The following is a 24,659-nucleotide window of genomic DNA, read 5'->3' as shown; positions in this document are numbered from 1 at the left end:
TCCCTAAAAAAAGGTAAAGGTGAAAAGTTACCTCATACGCATCCTTAATGCATGGAAAAGCTACACCAATTTGTGGGTTACATCTTCTATCGTAAGCATAACGCACTATAGCTACTACATTCAGCTCATCCAATGCTTGAACAAGGGCAGAAAAAGCAACTGCTGCATTCTGGAAAAAAAATCATACAAGTTCTCATTAGTCTGCTGAAAGATGCTTTCCACAGTGAATTCAGCAGCATTTTCAACTACAACTTCATGTTCACAACATTTTTTTTTATTTTTTATTTTTTTTTAAACATGACAATTTTAAAAACTAAGAAACAAAGTTCAAATCCTATCATGAGAGTGGATCCACTCAAAGCTGAGCATCAGCTTTAGACTCAGATGTACCACCGTTCACACTACCCATGAAAAGTTCCCAGAAACATTATGAGATAAATAGAGAAAAGTCAGACCCTTAATCAAATACATCAAAGTCCTACAGTGATGCTGTTACTTCTCATGTTTAAAATAATTTGGAAGTCTGGTCTAAACAGTAGAATGGTCTGTGTGAAAGTGAACTTAGCCACCATGCCCCTGCACAAACAATATTTACAGGTTTCTCATTATTCATGAGACAGGGTATTCATTTGAGGTTCAAACTACTTTTCATTTCAGTGGACAATGGTACAAGACTATAAGTTGTATTAAGAATGCTTCTGTTTTATCAGTGCAGAAAGAAGGAACAATTTCAAGCACCACTGCTTTCTTTGCTATTCCAGGGCAAACTGGCCATGAAGGCCAATGGCATTCTGGCTTGATTAGAAACAGCACAGTCATCAAAAGCAGGGAGGTGATCATTCCCCTGTACTCTGCTCTGGTGAGGCAGCATCTTCAGTACTATGCTCAGTTTTGGGCCCCTCACTAAGAGAAAGACATTGAGGCCCTAGAGCATACCTGGAAGAGGACAGCAAAGCTGATGAGATGTCTGAAGCACAGGCTTTATGAGGAGTAGCTGAGGGTACTGGGATTATTTAGCCTGGAAAAGAGGAGGCTTAGGAGAGACCCTGCTGCCCTATACAACTACCTGAAAGGAGGTGGGGGTTGGCCTCTTCTCCCAAGTAACTAGTGGCAGGACAAGAGGGAATGGCCTCAAGCTGCACCAGGACAGGTTCAGGTTGGATATCAGGAAAAACTAATTTCCTGAAAGATTAGTCAGGCACTGGAATGGGCTGCCCAGGGAGGTGGTTGATTCACTGTCCCTGGAGGCATTTGAGAAACATGTAGACACAGTACTGAAGAGACACGATCTATTGGGCAACATTAGTAGTAGGAGGACGGTTGAACTAGCTGATCTTAAGATGTTTTTCCCAGCCTTAATGATTCTTTGAAATCACTTTCAGTATTAAATTTGAGTTCATCTCACCTCATCGTCTTTCGCTGCAAAGACCTTGAGAACCTGGTTGCCCATGTAACAGTGCCTCTGGATCTACAGAATGAAATTGTCAGAGATTAGCTCGATGTAAAACAAATGTTATTAATGTACTCAGACCAAGTAAACTACTGAACAACCAAAACATTACTCAAGTGAGAAGCCAAAGAACCTAACCACTGTGCATTGAGGTTAAGGCTTTGTGTATGTTCCATATTTCCATTCTTCACTCAGTGTGGATATTCAGTCATATTCTGCAAAATATTCCCATATCCTTCCTATCAGTTGGCAGGAATAAGAGGCTACGTTACTTGTAGCTATTGTGTGTGGAAAACATCCAGTAATAAGTCAGTGTGGAAAGCCACAGTAGTTAACAAAACACCTAAACCTAACAGGTACTATGCTACATCTATTCTAGCTAGCAAAAATAAATGAAAAGGGAACAGAAGAAAGTCACACCCTTAACTAATAAAGCTAGTTTAAGAGCACTGTGTAGTATTTACAGCTGCACTGGCAAAGCAGAACTTCTGTTAGCAGATTGTATGCTGCTCATGAACATGGCTGACTGAAAAAAAGAAGTGTCATTAGTGGGCATTGCTCCAATAACCAGAGCTGCAGAGGCTGAGACACACCCAGAGAAACACTGCAATAGTGAACAGTTGTCAAAGCACACATATTACACTAATGAAAATGACCTGTCCTTGTTAAAGAAAATCCCACCAAATTATATTACCTCCAAACTACACGGAGTTTCATCATTTAGCAAATTAGCATAATGCTGTTGAAGTCAATGACAACTTGCACCACAGCAGATCCGTTTAACGTATTACAGCACAATTGCTGAACTCATTTACTCTGCCTTCAATTATTCTTTGCCCTTCTATCCTAAAAGGCTCAGGCATTTGTATGTTTCATATAAATATCTGAAGTGTGCATCACTGTAGCTTTTGTTTGCCAAAGAAATGGGTCCTTTGTAATATTTTCAAGTATTATTTTTTGTTTTACACAGCATTGCTTATAAATTAAAAATCAAAGTTTAAACGGCCTCTGATCTTTTTTTTTGCTGAGGGACGTGAATAACTAAGAAAATAAGAGGTGGATCTATTCCTTCTTAATTATGAATTTAGAGCTGTTCCCGTTTCTCTAGTTATCTTTTCTTCATAGGGTTGGTTTTTTTTTTTAATTATTATTTTTAAATAAAATTAAATTTAAATAAAATATGCATTTGAATTGTGTTGGTAGCGCGACTTCAAACAATAAAATTCAGGAGCCAAAACACAAGAAAAGCAAATGTCTTGAAAATTCTACTTGTAATTGAAAACCTCCTGTACAATATATATATATATTGTACATTATCTGTACAATATAATTTTAATCCTACAACTCCCCTAAATAATTCTAATCTGATAAGCTATATCCAACTACTAATGTGCTTAAATACTCTCAATTCTAGTTACAGGGCCAGAGCATACATTATTTAATATGTAATTCCATTCCTGTTTGTCATGAAATCCATTGTAAAAAATTTCAAAAGCAGTACACGTTTTCTGCATTGAAAAATACAAAAGGTTCTTAATTCCCCAGGGCATGTTTATGTGATAAAAAAACAAAAAATTATTCCTGCAATAAATTATATGGAGGCAGTTTGGAAGTATTACTGCACTATTTGACCAACAGAGGAAAAATAGCAGCTTACAAGAAAAGGACTGCTCACTTACAGGAGCACGACACTTCCCAGCTGCTTTCAAGTCAGTTTCTCTTTTCAATAAAAGAGATTTCAAGTTGAAACAGGAGGCCAGTTACCAGCTAAGAAAATGCTGCACATGGTACAATACATCTTACAGAAAATAACGAAGACAGTAAGATTCAGCAGTAAACTATTAAGACCAGAGAAAGATACAAAAAAAAAAAAAAAAAAAAAATTCTCTTGTGAAACTTGTTGCCTGAACAGAAGGTTTCAGCATGTCAGATCCAGTTTTTGGTACTGCATTTAGCAGCTCCCAACATCTCCCCAGCCAATTTAAGGTGTATAAGCTCAAGCACAGTGCTTTTCCTTAAACAATCACTTTCAGTGCATAAGTTATTGTGCTGGGCTTTTTTTAAGCAATTTTGCAATCTGAACATCCTTAAGGAACAGCCAGGTTACAGGTCTTATTTAGGCTGGAATCTCATTTTAATTCACCAATGTAACTTTCTGCTTTTTCAGTCAACATGCTTTAGACGATCACACCACAATAGTCTAACAATATCTCTAGTAGTACACAGGGTCTTCTGTGCCAACTGGACAGAAATGTTTCGTTGCATACAAAAGGGAGACAGCTTCTGCAGAAACTTCCTCTTTTTCATCAGCACCTTTCCTTCTTGGTAAAGCTAATGATGGCTCAGCCTTTTATCAAGGGTTCTATTTTGTACAGGCATTGAGACTTTTCAAAAAGGAGCAAAAGGGCTAAAAACTTCCAGAAGAGAAGATAGAGCTCCCCTATGGTCCCACTTCAGCACTGAGTGTGAAAAGGACTGGGTGCTGTGAACTCTGAGATGGAGTAAAGTTTCAGTCACCCTGTGAAATATCCTGGAAAAGAAAGAGCAAAGGCAGCTTCTAAGAATTAATGGCATGCACTCCTGTGCATTCTTGTCATGTATCACATCTCCAGAAGGGTTTGTTAAGCCTTTAAGTTTTTCCAGGTAAAACAAATGTATCTGTAGCATTAAATTTGTCACGTAAGTGCATCTATTCACAAACAATGAGGATCTCCTTGGGATACAGAAGGCTTTTCAGTGATGCTACCTTCATCTTAGTTCTGTGAACTCTCTGCTACACTTAATTTTTATTACAGAAGCCAAAAGAAAGGTACCATTCATAACCTAATCCTTACGGAAATTAGAAGGAATGCTGTTAGTTCCCAGGCTTATTTTTAACATTCCTATAACGCTAAGAGAGAGGTTTCTTGTGTTTGAAAGTAAAAAAAAAAACAAAAAAAAAAAAACACACTCCTGGCTGGGGAAAACCCAAGGCTTCTGTTTTATCTGTACAACAGATAAATTCATCTACTTTTGTAGATCAGGCATCACTGTGTAAGTTAGTAAGATGAAATTAAAACTACAGCATATCTGTAGTCACTTTGTGGAGATCTGAGGTCAGTGGCTCTTGCTTCACCAGAAAGAAGAATGGCCATATTTACAGATGCCTCTTCTTCACAAGACTACATATTGCTTGCATCTACTAAAATCCACTCCTCTATAGTTGGCTGCAGGTACCCCATTCCCAGTTCTGGAATTGAGTACACCACCATAATTACAACAAATTTAAACCAAAATCAACTGTCTGTAACAAGCCAGTAGATTGAATAAGTTTAGTACTGTACCTGAGATGTTCTGCTGAATCCCAGAACAGAAAAACATTTTGCTTCGGTTTTGTATTTCATTTGCTCTTCATCTTCTTTGGAAAAAGGAATTATATCACTCCCATAGCGAAACCCTGGAAAACAAGAGAGGAGCATCTGGTAAGCATATGGGCCTACAATTCCATCACTGAAATTAGCTCTCTGAACATTTTAACAATGCATGCACACCCCACAGCTACACTCCACACGCTCACCAAATTACTTTTGCTGTTAACAAAAAAGCACACACCCTACAGAATCATTTTGTACTTCATGAACAGCAATTGTACTCCTTGTAGATCATTTTACATAATGGCCCTTGTAGAGAGCAGAAAAGATAAAGAAACTGAACATCTTGCTTAACAAAGTTATGATCAGAGAATAGATGTAACAAATAGACTACAACACTCTCTGCAGATGTAATGAAGGAAAAAAAACCACGGCATAAATCTTAAGAAGGAAATGACATCACAAGGGACTCAGAGAACAAAATGTGTTAACATTGGTAGTGAGATACACCATCATATAGGAGAAAAAAAAAAAAAAAAATCAAAACATCTTTGTATGCATAAGTGGTCTTTGTAGACACTTCTATTTTAATTCCCACGCCCTACATTATAGGGATACTAGATAAAATAGGAGCCTCTTTGTTTTTCTGTACCAATTACTCATTTCCCTACCTGAAGTTAAAATATCCTCCCTGTATCATCATCACATTATTATACTGTCACAGACTACAGGCTGTATATCTTAGGTGAGATGAAAGCAGAAGGAACAGAAGGAACAGAAGTAAATCTCTGGATGAAAAGCCTATATGCATACAAATTTTCTGGAAACTGAAAAGCAAATAAGCAGACAAAACAAATGATATTTTGGTATGGGTGTTTCAAATGCAAAATATCATCTAATCACGCCACGCCATTTCTCAAAATGTCCACAGAAGTTTAAGACATTATCTGCTCTTTAAGAAAAATGTAATACCACTGATAAGAGAAATTTTTCATCTTTTCTTCCTACTGAACTATTCACAACATTTTTTCTTTGTTACTAGCAACATCCCACAGCTTTTCACCAGCTGGGGCAATTCCAAGACACCAGCAAAGGACAGTGTAAAATGCTTCAAAATATTCACTATGATAAGTGGATTTTTAAAAATACTGACAGCTTTGAAATAACAGTACTCAATTTTACCTATCATTTCAGCTAAAGAATCAAATAGATACACACACACGTGTGTCTCATACTGTTTGGGTGGCATTTTTATCTGCTATTTCTTTAAAGTACTCCTAGTACAATTCAAAGAGGTTAAACTAAAAAACAACAAAGCACAATATGTCCACGTTTTTAAGTTTATTTATATAACAGCAAATCTGTATACTGTTATCTGAATAACTGTGCCCTTTTCAATTAATACACTTGTCCCAGTTATATGGGACAAAAAATGCAATCTGGAAAGAATTATTCAGTAACAAAAATCTAGAATCACACACACACACACACACACAAAAAAAAAATCACATATTTGCTTAATTTTTTTTTTTTTTTTTTTTTTTTAAAGTAGATTACTTCACACTGCTTATGGGACCTTCAGTCCTCTCAGGAATTTAATGCACTTAGAAACACTGTATATACCACTATTCCATATCACGCTTCTTGTGGAATTTGAAGTTAAGCTAATAGAATTGTTTTATACTCTGCAGAATATGTAGAGCATTTGTTTATCTAGGAAAAAAAAAAGTGCTATAAAATATTCATGTTATCAGTACCACTGGAGATTTGAAAAAGGTAAAGGTAACACCACCACTGACTACAGAACTGAGATTGCCTTCCACACTGTTCTGTTTAGGAAGCTGTATTCCCCTCCAAGTTCCACCTGGTGGTATTAGTACTATTCTTCCTACTACTAGGAAGAATAAGAACTTCCAGAATATGCAAAGACAGACAGCTTACACAGTTTACATTTTAAAATTACATTTATACTTCCAACTACATCAGCTAAGCACTTTTGAGTTCTACAAAAATACAGCCATTATCTCAGGTCTGCCTCCAGGATGCACACAAAGAAGTCATACCTTGAATAGTATCATCTTTCTGAACCTCTGTCTCATCATCATCATTTAAACAGTAAACGGTTTCTCTCTGCACATCTTCTTTTCTGAGGGTTTTAGCATCCACAACTGTCCAAATTTTTTTCACCTTCTCTTCTGTGAGCTTTATATCCAAATTTGAAGAAAAGGAACATTTAATGTTTCAACTGGATCCAGAACTCTTACCAGAACACAAACAAAAGTCTTAGACCAAGTACTAGGTAATTTTGCCAGTAAGAGAGCCCAATCATACATTCCTGACTGCTACCACAGTGCTTTCAGCACACTGCTTCATCCTTATGAGAGCTGTCATTCAACTTTATCATAGACTGCATACTTGCTGTGGGTACTTGTGGAAGTCACGCAGCTTGTCATTTATTTTACTTCTTTTAATTATGTACTCTTGACAAAGTATTAAGATGCACATTAAAGGTAAAAGACAACACTCATTCAGCTTGTTTGCCTCAGTTAGCCATCACATTACTATATAACAGCATAAAAAAAAGCACCCTATCTTACTATAGCTTCTCCAAAAAAACAGAAGACAAGCTGCACCACAGGACTGGGCAGGGAAAGAAGGAAAAAATACTGAAGTGCAATCAACAAACGTTTCCTGACTACAAGGAAAGAAATATGCTGTCTTTCTTCTTTGAACCTTATGGTGAACTTAATAAATGAGAAGAAAAACATAGAACTGGGTAGAAAACAGAAGAATGGATTATGGCAGTCAATACCACAAGTCTATTTCTATAGACTTATAGACTCTATATAGATAGACTTATAGACTTTATATAGACTCTATAGCAGAGCTATATAGCTCTGCTCCAGCTGCTATATGACCTCGGGCTAGCAACTTGGTTCAGGTTGCTCACTCACAGGGTTACTTTGTTATGTATGTGAACACCTTTGGGAAGGGATCCTTACTGTCAATTCATACAGGCTCTGGAAGAATATTCCAACCAACATTTATAAATATTAAAAACAAAAAAAAAAGATGGGCCCACAGACAGCTCTCTCAAGGCTACATGCCTGTCCTTCAAAAAATCAGATATATTTCAACTTCCTAATATGCTTTGATGCCTTACTGTTCTGATCAGACTCTCAGTCTTGGATTCTAATAACAAATCAGCCAACGTCCATCTCACCAGATTCATCAGTACTGCTATGCTATATAGTAACCTACTGCTTCAGTTACTGGAATTTCACACAGTTTTTGTGTTTTAATATACTTCTTAGCACTGTGTGAAGGACCAAAAGAAAATATAAGGGAAACAGACTGCATATAAGCTCTGTCCAACAGTATAAAGCAAACAAGTTGAAAATACACCTTTCTCAAATATGAAATAATAATAGATGCAACTTGAAACAATAACTGATGTAACATTTACACTCGTCATTTTACACACAAAAGCATGCCTAGGAGTTAAGAGATATATATTAAATCTCATGGAGCTGCAGACATTTCACTGATACCAAACGGAAAGCTTCCCACAAGTGCAGCATTCTTTATCAAGTTCATCAACTTCAACACCAACACTACTGTGTCACAGCATGGATGGCAATTACTTCTATTTATGTGTATCATTAATTTTTGATAACATGTGTACAACATGGTGAAGCTAAAGAGTTGCTGTGGGAACCAGTATCATATCTACTTACTTCTATACACAAAATCTCTGCATTATTTCTGATGCTTTTTCATATCCTTTTTTTTTTTTTGGTGCTTTTGTTTTTTGTGTGTGTTTTTCAGTTTTTCTTTCTTTTTTTTTTTTTTTTTTTTTTTTTTTAAACCTTTAAGGATAACATTTGCAGCTGCACCCAACAGGTTGCTAACATACAATAAAATATATGATTTTATGCACTTACTGCTTTGTAGGCCACAATCCTTATAGACAAATTGGAACCAATAGTTAACTGGCATGACCAAGGTGCAGGTCTTCTTTCTATTTTCTTAAACATTGCAAGACGTTCCAGGCTCTCTCTAAACAAAGGAATCAAGAAGACAGTAATGAACTCTTTGGTGAACTGTAATAAAATATTACAGACAATACACTTTCTTCAGGGAGATGCTGGAGCCCAATTGTTTCAGCTTAAATGGCATGAAGCATTAGAAAATAAACTCTGTGAATAATCTTGTCATTAACCATTGTCAGAGAGAAGGAACAAAAGAGGTGGCACAGTAGGTTATTCCCATCTTGAGTCTTCATTACAGTGTGACATTAGGGCATAAAGACAGTACAATAGGTCTTATGAGGAAACTACACAATTGCTTATTAAGCATTTTACATTTCTCTATGCTCAGTCAATTAGGGCACGTAGTTAGCTGAACAACCTAAATTAGAAAAGGCTTCTCCAAGTGGTGAAATGTTTTCTGCAGTGGAAGCGAAGAAATAAATAATCCAGCTTCAATTAACGTGACTTTGTTTGTGTGGTAATTAACTTCTGACTTTTTTTTTTTTTAAACAGTGCTAATGAACTCATTCTTTTTGGAGCATTCAGCTAGAATGAAATAAGTTACTTCAAATATTTCTAGCCTAAACAGCATATGTGCAAGTTCATAAAATACAAGAAAGGGAATTTTAATGATCTCATACCAAAAAGTGTTTATTCAACTGCACAAATTTATGCAATGGAGTCCAAAATTTAGAAGCTGGAAATAAAAGTAGTGTATAATACATTATTGTGAAATCAAACAGGCTCAACTATTGCACTCTGGAATGGTTTCCAGCTAATGCAAACTCTATTAGCTCTTTTGCTATAAAATTCCAGTGCCCAAGTGCTCAGAAAATGTTATTTTTATTGCATGATTACGCAAAATAGTGTTGATCTCCCCTTTCTCACATCGTAATGAAACTCAGAATGTACTTCTGTTGATTAAAAGAGTTTGTCTAGCAGAAATTAAGATCAACTCTTAAAAACGCTAATACAGAATCTCACTTATTCTACTTTTTAGCTTTCTTAGGAGAAGCAGCTTGGCTTCTTGTTTATTTGTTTTGTTTGTATTTTGTTGCAGCTGTTGTTTACTTTTTTAAAGCTCAAACAGAAGTATGATAAAAGGAGAAAATACACTGAACTTTCATAATGAGATAAACATTAGATTTCTTTTTCCCTAGAGAAAAGAAGGGAGGGAGGAAAAACACCTTTTCTAGCAGAAGAGACACTGATACAGGATTGTTACAAAGAATTTGTGACTACATCATTAAAACTACTCCAATGTATGTTCAAAGAGGAATGTGAAAAATCAAACACCTGAAGGTGCCAAATGCCTAAAAATGTGATTTAAACTCAATTTTAATGAAGTCTTTCAATATCTCATATTTACAGAATAAAAACACACCCTATTATCAAAGACTATTCAGTCACTAAAATGCTAATAAATGCACATGTGTTTTAAAACTGTCTTGTCTCCACTGCTCTTCAGTCATTTCTCCCAAAATAATGGAAGCAGAAGAACCTCTTGCCTGATAACTGAATATCAAACCTAAAACAAGCGAAGAAAATTATCTCACTTACCTTCCTTGCATTAATAATTTATAAATAAATTTTACCAGCAGAGATAATTAACACAGGAAAACAAAGAATGTGTCTGAAATGGATTTGCACAGCTGACTCCTTAAAGCTTGATAAGCAACTTAACTGCATCTAATACCTTACATATTCTTAAACAACTAAAGCTTAAATCCATTACCCAAATGCCTATTTATCCAAAGATTTTGAATTACCCTTCAAAGTGTGGCGCAAACACAGCTTACAGAGTAGCAAAAAGCCCGTGATAAAATACCTATATAAAGAAGGGGCCAAGCCAGCAAAGTAGCTTCATGCATATGGATTACTCTAAAGGATAAATGGCCCCCAAAAGATACTACTCATCTCTGCAGTCTTCTGATGCAAAAACAAGGCCTGGTTTTTTTTCCCCTGTAGGTTGATGCTGCTCTATAGAGTAGTATGGATTATATACACAGTGATACACATTTCAGCACTAATTCATACTACCACTCAAATTACAGTTTAAGTGGCTGCTGTTATGCAAGCCAGATCAGTGGGACAGAGTGAGGGAAGGAAACTTCACAAGTAAAATGATAAATAGCAAACAACGTTAATCAAAAGGTTTGTGGCAGTTTGACAAACTAGTGAGTTACAAGAAGTCTCAAACTGAGAAACAAGCTACCATTAAAAGCAAAATGTTCTATCTGTATCATATCACAGATTCCAACTCTTTCAAAAACATCCTTAGAAGATCTCATTTATAGAAGCATTCCCTCAAAAATGCTGCAACAATGAAGACTGAGGAAAACAATTTCGTTAAGTTCAGGTATTAAAAAAAACAAAAACAAAAAAAAACAAAACACCAACATTTTCCCACCAAAATCTGCAAGCTTTTCTAACTATTTTGGAGCTCCTGACAAAGTTCTACACTTCAAAAGAATGGAAGCTACAAAGTTATAAAAAAAATCCACTGACTTTGGTGAAACTGACAGTCATGCAACTGTCTAATTTATTTAATCATTTCAGGGAAGAAATCAGAAAGTAAATTTAAAGCACTATAAAGAGGACTAGTCAAGTTTACCTGAAAGTGTAAATTTCTTCCAGCCCTCCTTCTTCATCCAAAGTATGCATCAACTTCTTCACCACATCAATGCCTTCCTTTTGCTGCACAGTTAACCTCTTTCTTGAGAATGAGTTTTGGTGCAACTGCGAGTTGGCACTTGCATCTCCACATCCATCAGCACCATCCACTGGAAATGGTAAACTAAGAACACAAGCAGGAGCTAGTTTTCTTCTGAATGACAATAACCAACCAAAACAAAAACTGTATCAAGATTCACATTTTCTATGTACAAAAAGCTGCACGGCTCACAAAACATAGAAATATACAAGGCTTAATTGGCATTGGTAATGACTTGAATAGACTGCTGAAGGTATTCTGGGCATCACACTTCAGACTGCCTGTAGCAAAGAACTAGAGAGTAAAGACAATGCAGATTAAAAAAAAGCAACAAGATTGTCATTATTTTCCTTCACTCCCTTCCTGTCTAGTCTTGCTGTAACCTTAGCTTTGGGTCCACAAATGGCTTCAATGAATTTATTAAGTCCACACTACAGCTCCTTAATGAATCGAGCATACAGGTGAAAATAAATATTAACAATTTTCAGAAATAAAACTGCAATTTTAATTTCCTCCACGAAATTGTTACCAGCAGCTATTGTTAACACTCACACAAAGTTCTACTTTAAAACAAGCTCCTACCAAAGGCCTATAGCATGCTTTTACCACCATGTGCAACAGTGAACACATCTCAGCACTACCGGCAATTCCTCAGACCAATGCCTACATCGGTACCAAAACAACCAAGGAATCCTTGTTTTAGCACTGAAGACAGAGTCACAGAACTGTTTGGGTTGGAAGGAACCTTTAAGATCATCTAGTTCCAATCCCCTGCTATATGCAGGGATACCTCCCTCCAGACCAGGTTGCTCAAAGCCCCATCCAGCCTGGCCTTAAATGCTTCCATGGAGAGGACTCTGCTTCCATTTTCCAATCCCACCACTGTGAACACTGCAATTTTTCAAACTCACCCACTCTCTTCAGTTTCGCTTTCCTTTTGACGTCACAGTCAGGCTACATGCATCCTACAACACTATGCCACTATTTTTCCCAGTATCTTTCTTAACTAAAAGGGATCTAGGCTGCTGCTGTGACACAATGTAATGCTGCAATGCCATAGAAAGTGCAGCAATGACAGCATAGTAGTCAAGTCCTAAGCTGCAGCAAGTACAGATATGCCCACACAGCAGCAGTAGGCACAGAAACAAAGGAAAAAAATTGTATACTTCCAGAAGGACTCAGGTACACAGGAATCTCCAATGAAATACCCTAGTCTACACTGCCAGCCCTTAAATGAGGTCTGGGAAGGGATGGATCCTGGCTCCACCCCTTCTGCTCACCCAATGCACCGCATGCACCTGTGCTCCCCTGGGTTGGCCCTGCCTTCCCACCAGGTGCCCAATCACTGGTTCAGGCTGTAACTTAGCATTTCCACTACACACAACCACCACTTCTTGTCTATTTCTGTCACACTGTTTCCCTCTTCACTGCTTGCATAGATCTTCTGTTTCCCATTTTAGACTTTGGCTCTAAGCTAGAAGTTTACCTGCAGAAGAAACTATCATTTTAACATACATTTGCACTTCATCCCTCAACAGGGCTAGGTTCACTGCACATGTAATTCACATAACTACTTATCACATATTGCTACACATCTATAGAAACAAAGTACCAAATGATCACCAGGTCTTTCAAAATCATTATCAAAAATGGATACCTATTTCTTTGTAAAATCACAGTGTACAATAGTCACATCCATACTTACAAAAATTGGAGTGAAGTTCCTGTTTTCTTCAAGTTAGCAATGATAATTTCCATCTGATCCTCACTGACAGGACTACTAAGGTCTGTAAACAGTTCAATATGTCTCTTCTCAAATTTCTTTCCTCTTAAAAAACAAACAAACAAACATATTTACATGTCAGAAATATTCTCTATAAGGCTCTTTTCTAATTCTGTATTTGTAAAACATACACACACACAAAAGAGACAGGAGCTGTTTTCTCTATCATTACTCATATTTTAAGTAAATTTTAACCCTTATCTGATTCCCCCAGAACACTTCAATTCCCCAAATTCAGGACTCTATCCCTATAACCGTGTAACTCACTAACTACTTCTACATGAGTAGCACTGATTTTGAACAATGGAGGTACAATGTTAAGAAGTACATTAAGGTTGAACTCCTAGAACATCAGTTCACTTATTGTCACAAAGAATCACACTTTCAGTCTAAGTAAATTTGTCAATAAAGTTTGTAACACTTGGGGTGCCAACTTTTTTCTACAGCTTATTTTCTCCTAGCACAAGTTTCTCTCCCACACTATGTGTATTCACAGTCACGTTAACTCCAACAGACCTTATTTTGCTATTCTGAAAAAACACCGTTCCATTTTTTTTTTTTTGTAAGTTATGCCACTATCTGTGTAAATTTATTAGTCCTTTCCTTGCTTTTTAACATCTTATTCACTTTATTTTTTGAAAACAGATCACAAGAAAAGTGACACTATTTAATTAAAGCACTTGTGCCTTGTATGATGGCACTAGTAGTCTCACCAATCTACTGCATAGTTTCCAGTTGAATCAAAGCTTGTAGATTGCCCAGGGAAGCCAGATGTCTCATGGAGATTCTTCAGGGACAGAATCATGTAGCATGATGTTTGTTTTGTTACTTTAAAACAAAACATTTTGAATATTCACACAATCAGAAAGCAGGCCAGCTCCAGAGTGAAAGCTCAGAATTCTATTAAAGGCTTTAGGATACATACTTACAATGTTTCCTGCTGAAGCAAGTCCATACACACAATAATTGCATCCAGAACTAAGCAAAATTAAGGAAAATCTCATTCAGAATATTAATCACAGCACAGAAATGTTTTGTTTAATGAACTATCCTCTGTCTTTATCCTTCTCCCAAAGCACTGACATACACGCACTGTAAGCAACAAGCATTTTGAGCTAAGTTTGCTTCAAATATCTACTGTACAACAGGCTTCTAGATAACCTCTGTGATTTGCAATCTTGTATCCTTCCCACTCACCTCATAGTGAGGTATGGGGTCTGATTCAGAGCCCAATCTTAGCTGCCAATAAGGAGGCTCAAGTGCTATGAAAGAGAAATCTAATACACGTTACTTGGTATCCACAAACAAACTTTCCTTGTCATTTCAAAATACTTTCATAATTTTCCTCACATTAATTTACCTTCAATGCATCTGCATCTAACAACCCTTCAATAGGCTCCACTTCATCATAATTTTCAGCAGGAGTGTATTTTTATCGCTGTGAGCAAATCTGCTCACCCACAGAAGACAGAACATGACTCTACTGCTAACGTACAACTGACTGGCCAGACCACACAGTTAACTGAAACAGATTCTGCAGTCTGAAGAGAACTCACATCAATCTCGATATGGTCAGAAAAAGGAATGACAATCAAAGAAGTTAGAACAGTGTTTAAGTGAAACACAAGAGAAAACTCTTCAGACTGCTTTCTTTTAAAATTCACCTTATGCAGCTAATAGAACAAACAACTCACAACACTGAGTGACATCTGGCAACATTAGAAATGTTTAAAGTAGAGATTTTTCACATTTATTTTTATATAGTCTGGCTTCTGGTGCTTCTGCTGATACGAGGTACATGTGAATAACATTTCATTTGATGCAAAAGCATAAACTGAGTGCTGCAATGCTACAATTAGAAATGCATGCCTTATTTGAGGCCTAAAACTACACTGTTAACTTTGCTCTTTAATTAAAAGAACACTTTATTAAAGCAATGATTCCTTAGGGCCAAAGCTCCATTTGAAAGATTAAAAGAACATAGGAAAGTTACTAACCTGCGTGTGAACAAACTTACAACCGCAAATTAGTTGAACTTTTAACAGCCCTTACACTTTCAGAAGCAAACGTGAGCCCACTTCACAATGCTGACTTCCACTCTTATCCTTAACTGAATCAGTTCAAGCCCTCTACAGCAAAAGGATACAGTCTGCTTGTTCAGAGCCTAGCTGAATCGTATTTTGAATGTCTTCTAGCAAGTCAAAATCTGGCAGCATTAGAGATCTATGTACAGTGATGTTTTGGTATTGATCCCTACTGGCGAGGTTATTCTTTGTACCATCTGTGCCAAACAGAACTACAGCAACTTCATCTTTACTCTCAGCAAAAACCTGGAAAGAGAAAATACAAAACCAATGTACTAACACAGGTAGGTCCATGTACGCCCATGTCACACAGACAGCGAGCTGAACTGATTTTGAATTAACGTTAATAATCTGCTTTTCAGTGCTATCCTACACAAATGTAATCCCATGGGCAGTTCACTGATTTAGACACGATTAAAACAGCAGACCAACATGGGGATATCTGGGATAAAACAAGTAAAACTGGCTGACTCGCTTCTTGAGACCAGTCCTCACTATGGGTCATCTTAGAAATGTTGAAACGTTGTAGAGAAAGTGTAGCTTTCTATCTTCCCTGGACTAAACCAAGAGAGCAAGCAATCCGAGTGCCACATCTTAGCCACAAAAGCACAGCTGAAACACAGAGGACTGTTCTACATAAAAACAGACCAATTCCTGCTTATTTCTCATTTATTTCAACGATTAATACATGAAGAAATACTCCACAGCACACAGGTGGTATTGTTTTCCTTTCAAGCAGCTTTTTACCACATTCAGAGACACAGATACCTGTCGCTGCAGAAACTTGGTCATAACCCTCTTGGCTTGTTCCAGTGGAGACTCCTCCCCAGGAGCCGAACTGCTGCTCATCGTGATGCCTACGTCCAGGCACAGCACTATGGCTGACTAGAAAAGAAATATAACAAAAAATAAGGAATTTCCTTTCACTCCACTACCTGCAGCACAGCCCCAGCGGGAGCGTGACGGTGCGGCCATTACCACACAGGGACTGGAAAAAAACACCTTTCCCCCCACTTCCCTCTTCCCGCTCCCCTCACCTTGCCGCCGCGCGCCATCTTGTCAGCGCCGCGGTGCGCCGCTATCAGCGCTCCGGCTGGCGCCTGGAGTCCGGGCAGCGCCACCCAGCGGCACGGAGAGCGCGAACGGCGCTGAAGGAAGAGGAGAGGAGAGGCGGGGCGCCATCTCGGTCCCGCGCTGCGCTTGTGTGGAGATGGAGCCGAGGGCTGCTGGGAAGTGAGTGGGGAAGAAAAGATGGGGCGTGGCGATCGTTTTTCTCCTCGGGAAGTCCGCGGCTTGTTCCAAAACGCCGCGTTTGTAACCGTGGTTTTAGCGCTGTGCTTCGCTTTCATATCGAGCTGCGTCTGGAGTCGAAGAAATGAGCCCTTTCTCTTCTTCCCACATCACCGTGCTTTAAAAATCTTGGTTTAACTGGGAGATGGGGCTGCTTGGCGACGTGAGAAACGTCTCGGGGGAAACCTATCCACAAAAACAGCAATTCCAAGAGAAGGCAGTACGTGGTCCTCCTGAATGGCTCTGACATCACAGATTCATCAGCCAAGGAAATCACACCTGCCTCCTCCTATTATTATTTATGTATATGGGAAGAATAACCTAAGTGGGATCTTATAACCCTCTCAGTAAAATAGAAAAGGAAAAAAAAAAAAAAAAAAAAGCCACCTTCTCCCCCTTTGCACTGCCAAATTTCCTCAGATCTCTCCAATATTCAAAGGAAAACTGAGAAATCATTTCTGCAGCAAACTTTAATTCCCATTTCCTTTGGAGGTCCACAGTGTCCCCTTAGAGGAAATGATCAGATGTGATTAATCAACTCGGTCTGGGGACACTGGGGCTTTGTTAGCTTTTGTTAGACTCGAAGATCATTACTGGTAAATGCTGGCCAAAATATGCTTGTGATTAATTGGCTATTTCCATTTTACAGAATGCCAGTCTCTGGGCATAAATAATAAATACATGAAGTCTCCCAGGGACTCTGCATGCAAGGGTGATCATCTGTAATCTCATTTTTAACGAAGTGAGTCAGACCTCAGTTTCAGTGAGATTCTCACTCATTTCTCTGCTTATTCTTTTTTGGTTACTCTTCTTTCCAACAAAATAATGAAGCCTGGATAAAAATGATTACTCTCAGGAAGCAGCAATAAGAGGGCTGTCTTGTTTCACTTCGCTGGATGCCTTTTCCTTTACAGCAAGGAAAATGACTTCTCTGTTTCCTTACAAGAAGCACTGTATAATCCAGAGAGTTGCAGCTGGGCCTCAGCTGTTTGTGACAGCTCTGAGCAAATGTGAAAGGGTTCAGTGTAAAAGCAGGATGACTTTGCCTTTTTCTCTGTTGGAGAAACACCTGCTTGCAAACACAAGCCAAAACTGTGCTGCAGACCAACACTACTTATGATGTCTGTTTGGTAGTTACTGATGGTTCCCCCAAGAGATGTATTTGTAACATGCTCTGTTTGCTTATTTGCTTCTGTGGGAAGCACCTGCAGAGAAAAAAAACCTCAAGCACTGCTTTCATTCTCTTAATCAAAACTAAACTTTCACTGCGAGGATCAGCTGTAACCTGCTACAGGTCCACAGGGTTTGTTGTTTGTATGGCTATGATTCACAAATACTTAGAACATTGCAAAATTCTGCCTCTAATAAAATTTAAAAATTACATATATATATACATATATATATCTGAAGATTTAACAGTTCTCATCTGCTGGTCAACCTGCTTAGTCCATTTTTATTTCAGTTCATGCTATGAAAGGGAATGACTCTACTAGGAAACACTGGAAAATGATTGGGCTAGGAGAGTTAGAAAGCTAAATAGGAAGGATTGTATCAGATCATCCAATCTCACCTGAACAGACAGAAGAAAAACATAGTCATGAGAGGTGGTAATCAATGAAAATGTGTTGATTTGATGTGTGTGCCTTCCAGCTTAGGGGCTTTGAGACTGTGGCTGCTGAATTTATGGTCTCCGCTTTTCCTTCAGCCAGTTCCTTTCTCTTGACTATTCACTTAATGTACATTTCTCACATAGACTAAAACTTCCACTGAATGTAATACACTGGAAGAGGCTTTATTAGGTTCCACAGGGAGGAAAAGTGAGAAATCACAAGCCAGCTCTGTTTACAATCCATTTTCCTCATGCGGTGTTTGCTTCTCTCAATATGAATCTATGGCAGTGTGAATTACAATCTTCAGTAACATGTATTCCATTCTGCAAGACTGCTGCCCATCCAGTAGTTCTACCTGATGTTAGCTGTTCCCAATGAGAAGCACATTTGTCAAAAAAGTTGTCCCTTTTTTCTTTCAAAGCATTTATGAAAACTGTGGAGATAGTTTGTTAGTTATAATCTCTGCCACGGTGCTTGCCACCCCTCTCAGTTCAGTATCACTTTCAGATTTCATAAACATATCTTGCAAGTTCAACCTTGTGCTTCTATATTGTGCAAGAGGTTTAACTATAGAAGAAGCTACATCATTGTCCTATAATGCAGTAGTCTTATTTAATGAATGTGAAATTCTGTGCTTTGGGATTGAATCAGGGCTGTGCACTGAAGAGGCCTTAAGACTTGCCTCATTTGTTACAGAAATTAGAAGACGGGGGGGGGGGGGGCATTTGAAGAATGTCCTTTTTTTTTCAGCAGATGGCATAGTTCTGATTTACAAATTGCTCAACCCCCTGTTTCTCGCCAGTAGGCAGTGGTGATGTGAGTCACATCTTCTTCCTGCTCATTTTGAGGTACCATGCAGATCTGTGCAGTGCTGAGCACTCACAGGTGTTCACAAAAGGAGCTTTAGTTTCAGTGCAGAAAATGCCTTATTAAGCTAAAATTCTGGAGAAAAAGAAAACCACAAAACAAAACACAGCTGCTTGGCATCTCAAAGGGATGCTGAAACTTCAAAGACGTATAGTTTTTAAAATCCTTGTGCCTTTGTTGCCATGTAAAACTTCATCAGGATTCATGTCATGTGCTATTGCCAAAATATTTATGTGAGGTACTTGGATATCACAGAGGCATGTTACTGAGAGATTGTTCTGCACAATCTCTGATCAAATAGGTTTTGGCCACACTTAGAAATGTAAAAGGTAAACTAAATGTTAGGGTGGAGCATCACTATATGCTTTCACATGCTCCACCTATAAGGCTGGCAAATCAGAGAAAGAGTTGTGAATTCCCATGAGTGAAGATTGCTTCAGAGCAGATATCCATAAGGAACGTGGAGGAAAAGAGGGATTAGCTTCATATGGATCTTTACATTTTTCATGATGTAACTTCTTAGTATTTGCCATTGCACTTTCACAATAAACAAGCAACGTTTGCGAGTATTTGTAAGGCAGAAGAAATAATGCGTTTTTCCCCCGTTTTTCAGATGAGCCACTAGAGGGCGACATGATCCCAGTCACACAGGTGAAGCTCTAAGCCTGCTAAATTGGGCAGCACGCTCCCAGCAAGCACTCCCAAAGTCAGCGAAGGAATTTCTGCATAAAGGTATGGTAAAAAATGAGACAATCGCAAAGCAGAAGAAATCAAACTGTTTTGTTTGTATTTTTTGTTGTGCTTCTTTTGCAAGCTCGATTTTAAAATTTCTTCATACATCTAAGTCTATTAAGCTGTGTTTCTGTTGAGAATGATATTTTCATGACTTCTAAATCCCTGGATTAGCCAAAGCATTTCTAAAGGAGACTATGTGAGGCCCACTCAGCCTGGCATCACAAGAGGTGAAATATTTCCCACTGCTAAGTAACTGAAAACCTGACACGTGTTTCTACTATTGAAATAACTCTGGTAGACTTTTCTGGATTAGCTGTTAAATCCACTACAACACATGATTTCTTTATTACATTTTAGAAGACTATCAGCAGAGTGTAGGCGAGGTTGAACTTCAAAGCATCTGGATTCCTCGAGAGAAACTGAGAGTTCACGTCAGATACTCTTGGGCTGGGGAAAGCAAAAACACAGGGAGAGAACATAAGATGGAATGTTTGAAAGAAAATAAAGGCAGTGTTTTATGAAGAGGTACTAAGTACCGAATGAATGTCAATAAAATGAAATGGCAACTCAAAAAGCAAGGGAAAAGCACATGTTGCTGAAGAGAATACAGCAAAACAATATTTTGCCCAGGAATCTTGTATTAGCTGCTACTGGGTTATCTCAGAGGCAAAAATTCATCTTGTTCTCCACATGCTCTTGGTTTCCCACTCTTTCACACCTCTTTTGTGCTGTTTTTATTTGTTGCCAGTAGCCATCCAGCTGTGTGTTCTCCATCACTGGAAAGTGTTTTCAAGCAGGGAGATTGTACTGGACAAAATAGCTAAGATAACTCTCTGTGTAAAGCATTTGCTTTGTGGATGCAGAAGCATAAGCCTTTAGTATTCTCCGTTTTGCCTCCACTCCTCCCTCAGGAACGCACACTATGCACATACACACACTCAGGCTAATTAATGGTCCAGTTTAATTCTCACAGCACAGGGGTTTGTTCCTTATCCACTCAACTGGCGCACATGAGGGAACGAGGATAGTGATCAGCTGATGAACAAGGCTCTTTCCAAGATGGGAAGAGGGGATTCCACTTTAAATTGCCATTTGTTTGGAGCTTTGAAGAAACATATTTTTGTTTATTTTTCAACAGACAAAGCAGATGTTAATTTTTAAATAATTTCCTCTTGAAATAAATGGCAAGTTTAGCCATCAGAAGAGGCCTGAGTTTCAAGAGCCTCAAAGCAGTCCTGCCTAATTGCTAGAATAGGTACAGTCACAACCACCAGGTGAAGCTCTTGCCTTAGAAACTGTTATAAAATTAAAGTTCATTGCTTCAGTAGTGTGTAATTGCACTGTAGATGAATTAGCATTACTAAATTGCTTTCACTCTCTAACAGTAGCTCTACTGACACAAACTTGGTGAGATCTGAAATGTCATTTAGCAATGGCACTGCATGCACCCTGGGAGGATACTGCTTACTATATTTAATATTTCACTTTTTTTTTAAAGGAGATATTAAGTATTACTTGTGCAGATTTCTTAAGTCACAGGAGAGCTCATAGATAAGGAAATGATGGTTAAAATTTCTTGCATTTGTTAAATGTGCAATTCTTGCATGGTTAAAATGTTAAGGAAAATCTCCGTCATGACAGAAGGACTGCAATTTTAAGGGCAGCTCACTACAAATACATTTAAATACATTCCAGAGAAAGACATTAGAAGCTGACACTTCTATTAAAAAGTCTTGCATTTTAGAAAGATGTACTGAATGGATGCCATATTCTCCTTAGAACAACTGCTCCAGGAGCTGCTGGATTCATGCCCAGCACTAATACTGTAAGTCATTCCATTTACTCACAGTATTTGGGTTTGCTGGAATCTCATCTGTAGGTGATTCAGATAACCGGACTGGAGTAAATTAAGCTATGCTTGTGTTTCATCACAGTGAACTAACTGGGGAAGAGAAGGCTGTGAGGTGATCTGATAGCAGTTCTTCAGTATCTAAAGGGGAGGTAAAGCAAAGGAGACAGACTCTTTTGAAAGGTCTGTGGTGATCAAGCAAGGGGAAATGGCTTCAAGCTTAAAGAGGGTAGATTTAGGTTGGATGTAAAGAAGAAGTCTATTCAGTGCAGTTGTGAGGCACTGGAACAGGTTGCACACAGACATGGTTGATGCCCTGTCCCTGGAGACTTTCAAGGCGAGGCTAGATCAGGTCCTGGGCAGCTTGATCTGTGCATGTCCCTGTTCAGTGCAGGGGAGCTGACTAGATGACCTTTAAAGGTCCCTTCCAACTCTAAGAATTCAATGATTCTGTGAATATGCTGTTATTTCGTAGTAGAAATAATTGACTCACCTTATCACTGTAGCAGCATTAAGATTTTGGCATGTATATGAAGACAGGGAATACAACCTTGAAACGTATTGAGTACAGTACACGTTACTGACAGAAAATCTTATAATAAAGCAAGCCCTAAGGGAGCATATTGCAGAGGAGGGGGTGGGATTTTCCTATTGCAAAGGAGAACATCATAAAATTCAGTTTTTGTCCTTTTTTGTCTTGTAAAGTTAAATTTCTAGCTGAAGGAATTGGTTGGAAGAAAGATCCCTAAGTCAGAGATCACGCATAGGCAGAAACATTTTATCTTGGAGGGCTTCAGGTCAAATGCACCCGTAGCATACCTCTGTCAATGGATGCAAACCACAACGGATTTTAGCTGCTGTTTTGGGAGAAAGGTTTTATGTTGTAGCTCACTAAAAGCAAGGGCGTTTTTTAGCACTGGGAAAAATACTCCGTTGGTCTGACTTAAATGCTCTCTTTATTTTAATACATTCTGACAGACTTCAGCTACTGTTTAATGACAAGAAATTAAGGAGACTGAAAGTTAATGGAACTGAGTGACCGAGGGGGATCCAAGAGAGGCCTTCAAGTCTTTCTCTGGGCAGCCTGTTCAAGTGCACTCACACTTCACCCATTTATGTGAGAGGATGCTTTGGGGCCTTTTTGAACTCCATGGCAAATTAGCCTGTTATCAAACACACAACAGAAGTCCTCGTTCATCACTAAAGAGCTTCCTACTGGAAGAGCATGCTTTACTGCAAAAGACAAGCAAGCCTTCATCTATGTGATATCCCTTCTAATTCACCAGACTAATTGAAGGGTTGCTTTTCCAAGTGAATTAGATCCTTTTTATTTGCACATAGGCATTTGTCAAATGGCAGAATTTATTCCAGCCTCTCACACTTTTTTGTGTGTTTACATTTCCATACAGATAATAAATTTGGATGGACTGATCAACTTCAGAAATTAATCTGAATTAATTTAACCATCAACATATCTTTGGAAAGAATCAGGAATTACATTGGTCCCTCACACAATGCACTGCCTGGGACAAAAAAGGTTTGCATAAATTTTGAGCAAAATTCTGTCTATCACAGCTGTATATCCTCATTTCCTCTCTTTAGCAGTCCTGCAGTTACACACTTCATTATTCAAGAGCAGTTTGGAATGGGTTTTCGTAATTACTGGTTACAGCTTCAAAAAGAAATCCACAGAGGTGGCCACATGGTGTCCATGGAGCAGCCCTTGATTACAGTTTCTGAGTGAGGGATTGCAGGACCCCAGCCTTGGGGTTTAAAGCCCAAGCCTTTAAAGAGTGAATTCAGGAGATGCATTGTGGTTAAAAGCATAGTTCACGACATGACTCAAAGAAACAGGATGAGAAATCAGCAGGCAGAATTGTTACCTTCTTCCCCTGGGGAAATAATTCAGTCACGCAGATTCATTTTGATTGGTGCAGAGGTCTTTAGTAAAAGTCTCTCCTGCTAGTGACTACTATACTGTAAAATCGTAACATTTACCTCAAAGGAGAGAAATGCAAAGGTTAATGACTTAATTCTCTGGGCTTGCTACCTCCATCTCACCCCACCACACCAGGAAGATGAGTATCCTTCACCAGCCTCTTAATTGGAGGAGGGAATTCCCCAGTGTACATCTGTTATGCACAGAGTCCTGTTCCCTGGCAATGTTTGCAGCAGGCATCACACCAGGAGCACCTCGCTGGTATTTCCAGCTGTTGAGTTGGAACACAACTCAACTTGACACAGCCAGTTTGGTGGGCCCTACATCAGTTTTAAAGCAAGCAGGTCACCCTTTGGCTTAAAGAGCACCTACACTGAAGCTATGCTAACTGTAAGCTAGTGATTTCATTTGGGTTTCCCAGAGATCCACATCTGCTTTTTAGAAGAATGACAATGCCAACTATGTTTTGTAGGTGGGTAGGACTGTAGTAACTGTGAAAGAACACAGTGGGTGTCATCTAATATTCAGACACCTCAAATAAAGAAATTTATCAGTGGGTTCTCCTTTTGACTTACCGTAAGAGGCATACCTGGAGTAATGAGAGATTGTAAGACATCTCAGTAGAGCTGCAAATAGCAACTCCAAGTCACAGACACACAGATCATATGTGTACAGTTAAATGTACACCCTATTTTGGTATGGAAGCCAAACAGATACAGATGAGTGAAGTTAAACAAGAAACTACTCATTTGCTATCAAGTAAAAACAAAATCCAGAGCCCAAAAGACATTCTGGAGTAAGCACAGGTTAGTAAGAGGTTAAACAGAACCATTTCAGACAATTTAAATTGGGTCTCTAAAGCTAATGATTTATAATCAGTTACCAGCATAGAATGACAGTGTCCACCCCACAGTGCTGTTTTTAACACAAATCATGAAGAGGCATAAAAGCAACACTC

At 38.4% G+C, this 24,659-nt stretch overlaps 1 protein-coding gene across 1 annotated transcript in view; it reads right to left on the bottom strand.

The window, feature by feature from the left end:
* Positions 1–16,760, bottom strand: part of XRCC5 (X-ray repair cross complementing 5) — a 43,980-nt gene extending 27,220 nt beyond the window's left edge. The window contains exons 1-11 of the mRNA XM_042877983.1: positions 16,449–16,760; positions 16,180–16,296; positions 15,474–15,657; positions 14,257–14,305; positions 13,250–13,372; positions 11,446–11,628; positions 8,745–8,859; positions 6,864–7,002; positions 4,774–4,886; positions 1,406–1,468; positions 32–169 (exon numbers count right to left, since the gene is read on the bottom strand). Of these exons, the coding sequence (XP_042733917.1) occupies positions 32–169; positions 1,406–1,468; positions 4,774–4,886; positions 6,864–7,002; positions 8,745–8,859; positions 11,446–11,628; positions 13,250–13,372; positions 14,257–14,305; positions 15,474–15,657; positions 16,180–16,296; positions 16,449–16,760 (1,536 nt within the window). The remainder of the gene's footprint in view (positions 1–31; positions 170–1,405; positions 1,469–4,773; positions 4,887–6,863; positions 7,003–8,744; positions 8,860–11,445; positions 11,629–13,249; positions 13,373–14,256; positions 14,306–15,473; positions 15,658–16,179; positions 16,297–16,448) is intronic.
* Positions 16,761–24,659: the final 7,899 nt, after the last annotated feature.

The sequence above is a fragment of the Lagopus leucura genome, unplaced genomic scaffold (assembly GCF_019238085.1).
Source record: "Lagopus leucura isolate 7727_CA_CO unplaced genomic scaffold, USGS_WTPT01 Super-Scaffold_100019, whole genome shotgun sequence".
Lineage (NCBI taxonomy): Eukaryota > Metazoa > Chordata > Aves > Galliformes > Phasianidae > Lagopus > Lagopus leucura.
Note: the sequence above shows the minus strand (reverse complement) of the source record. Positions and strands in the feature narration are given on the sequence as shown.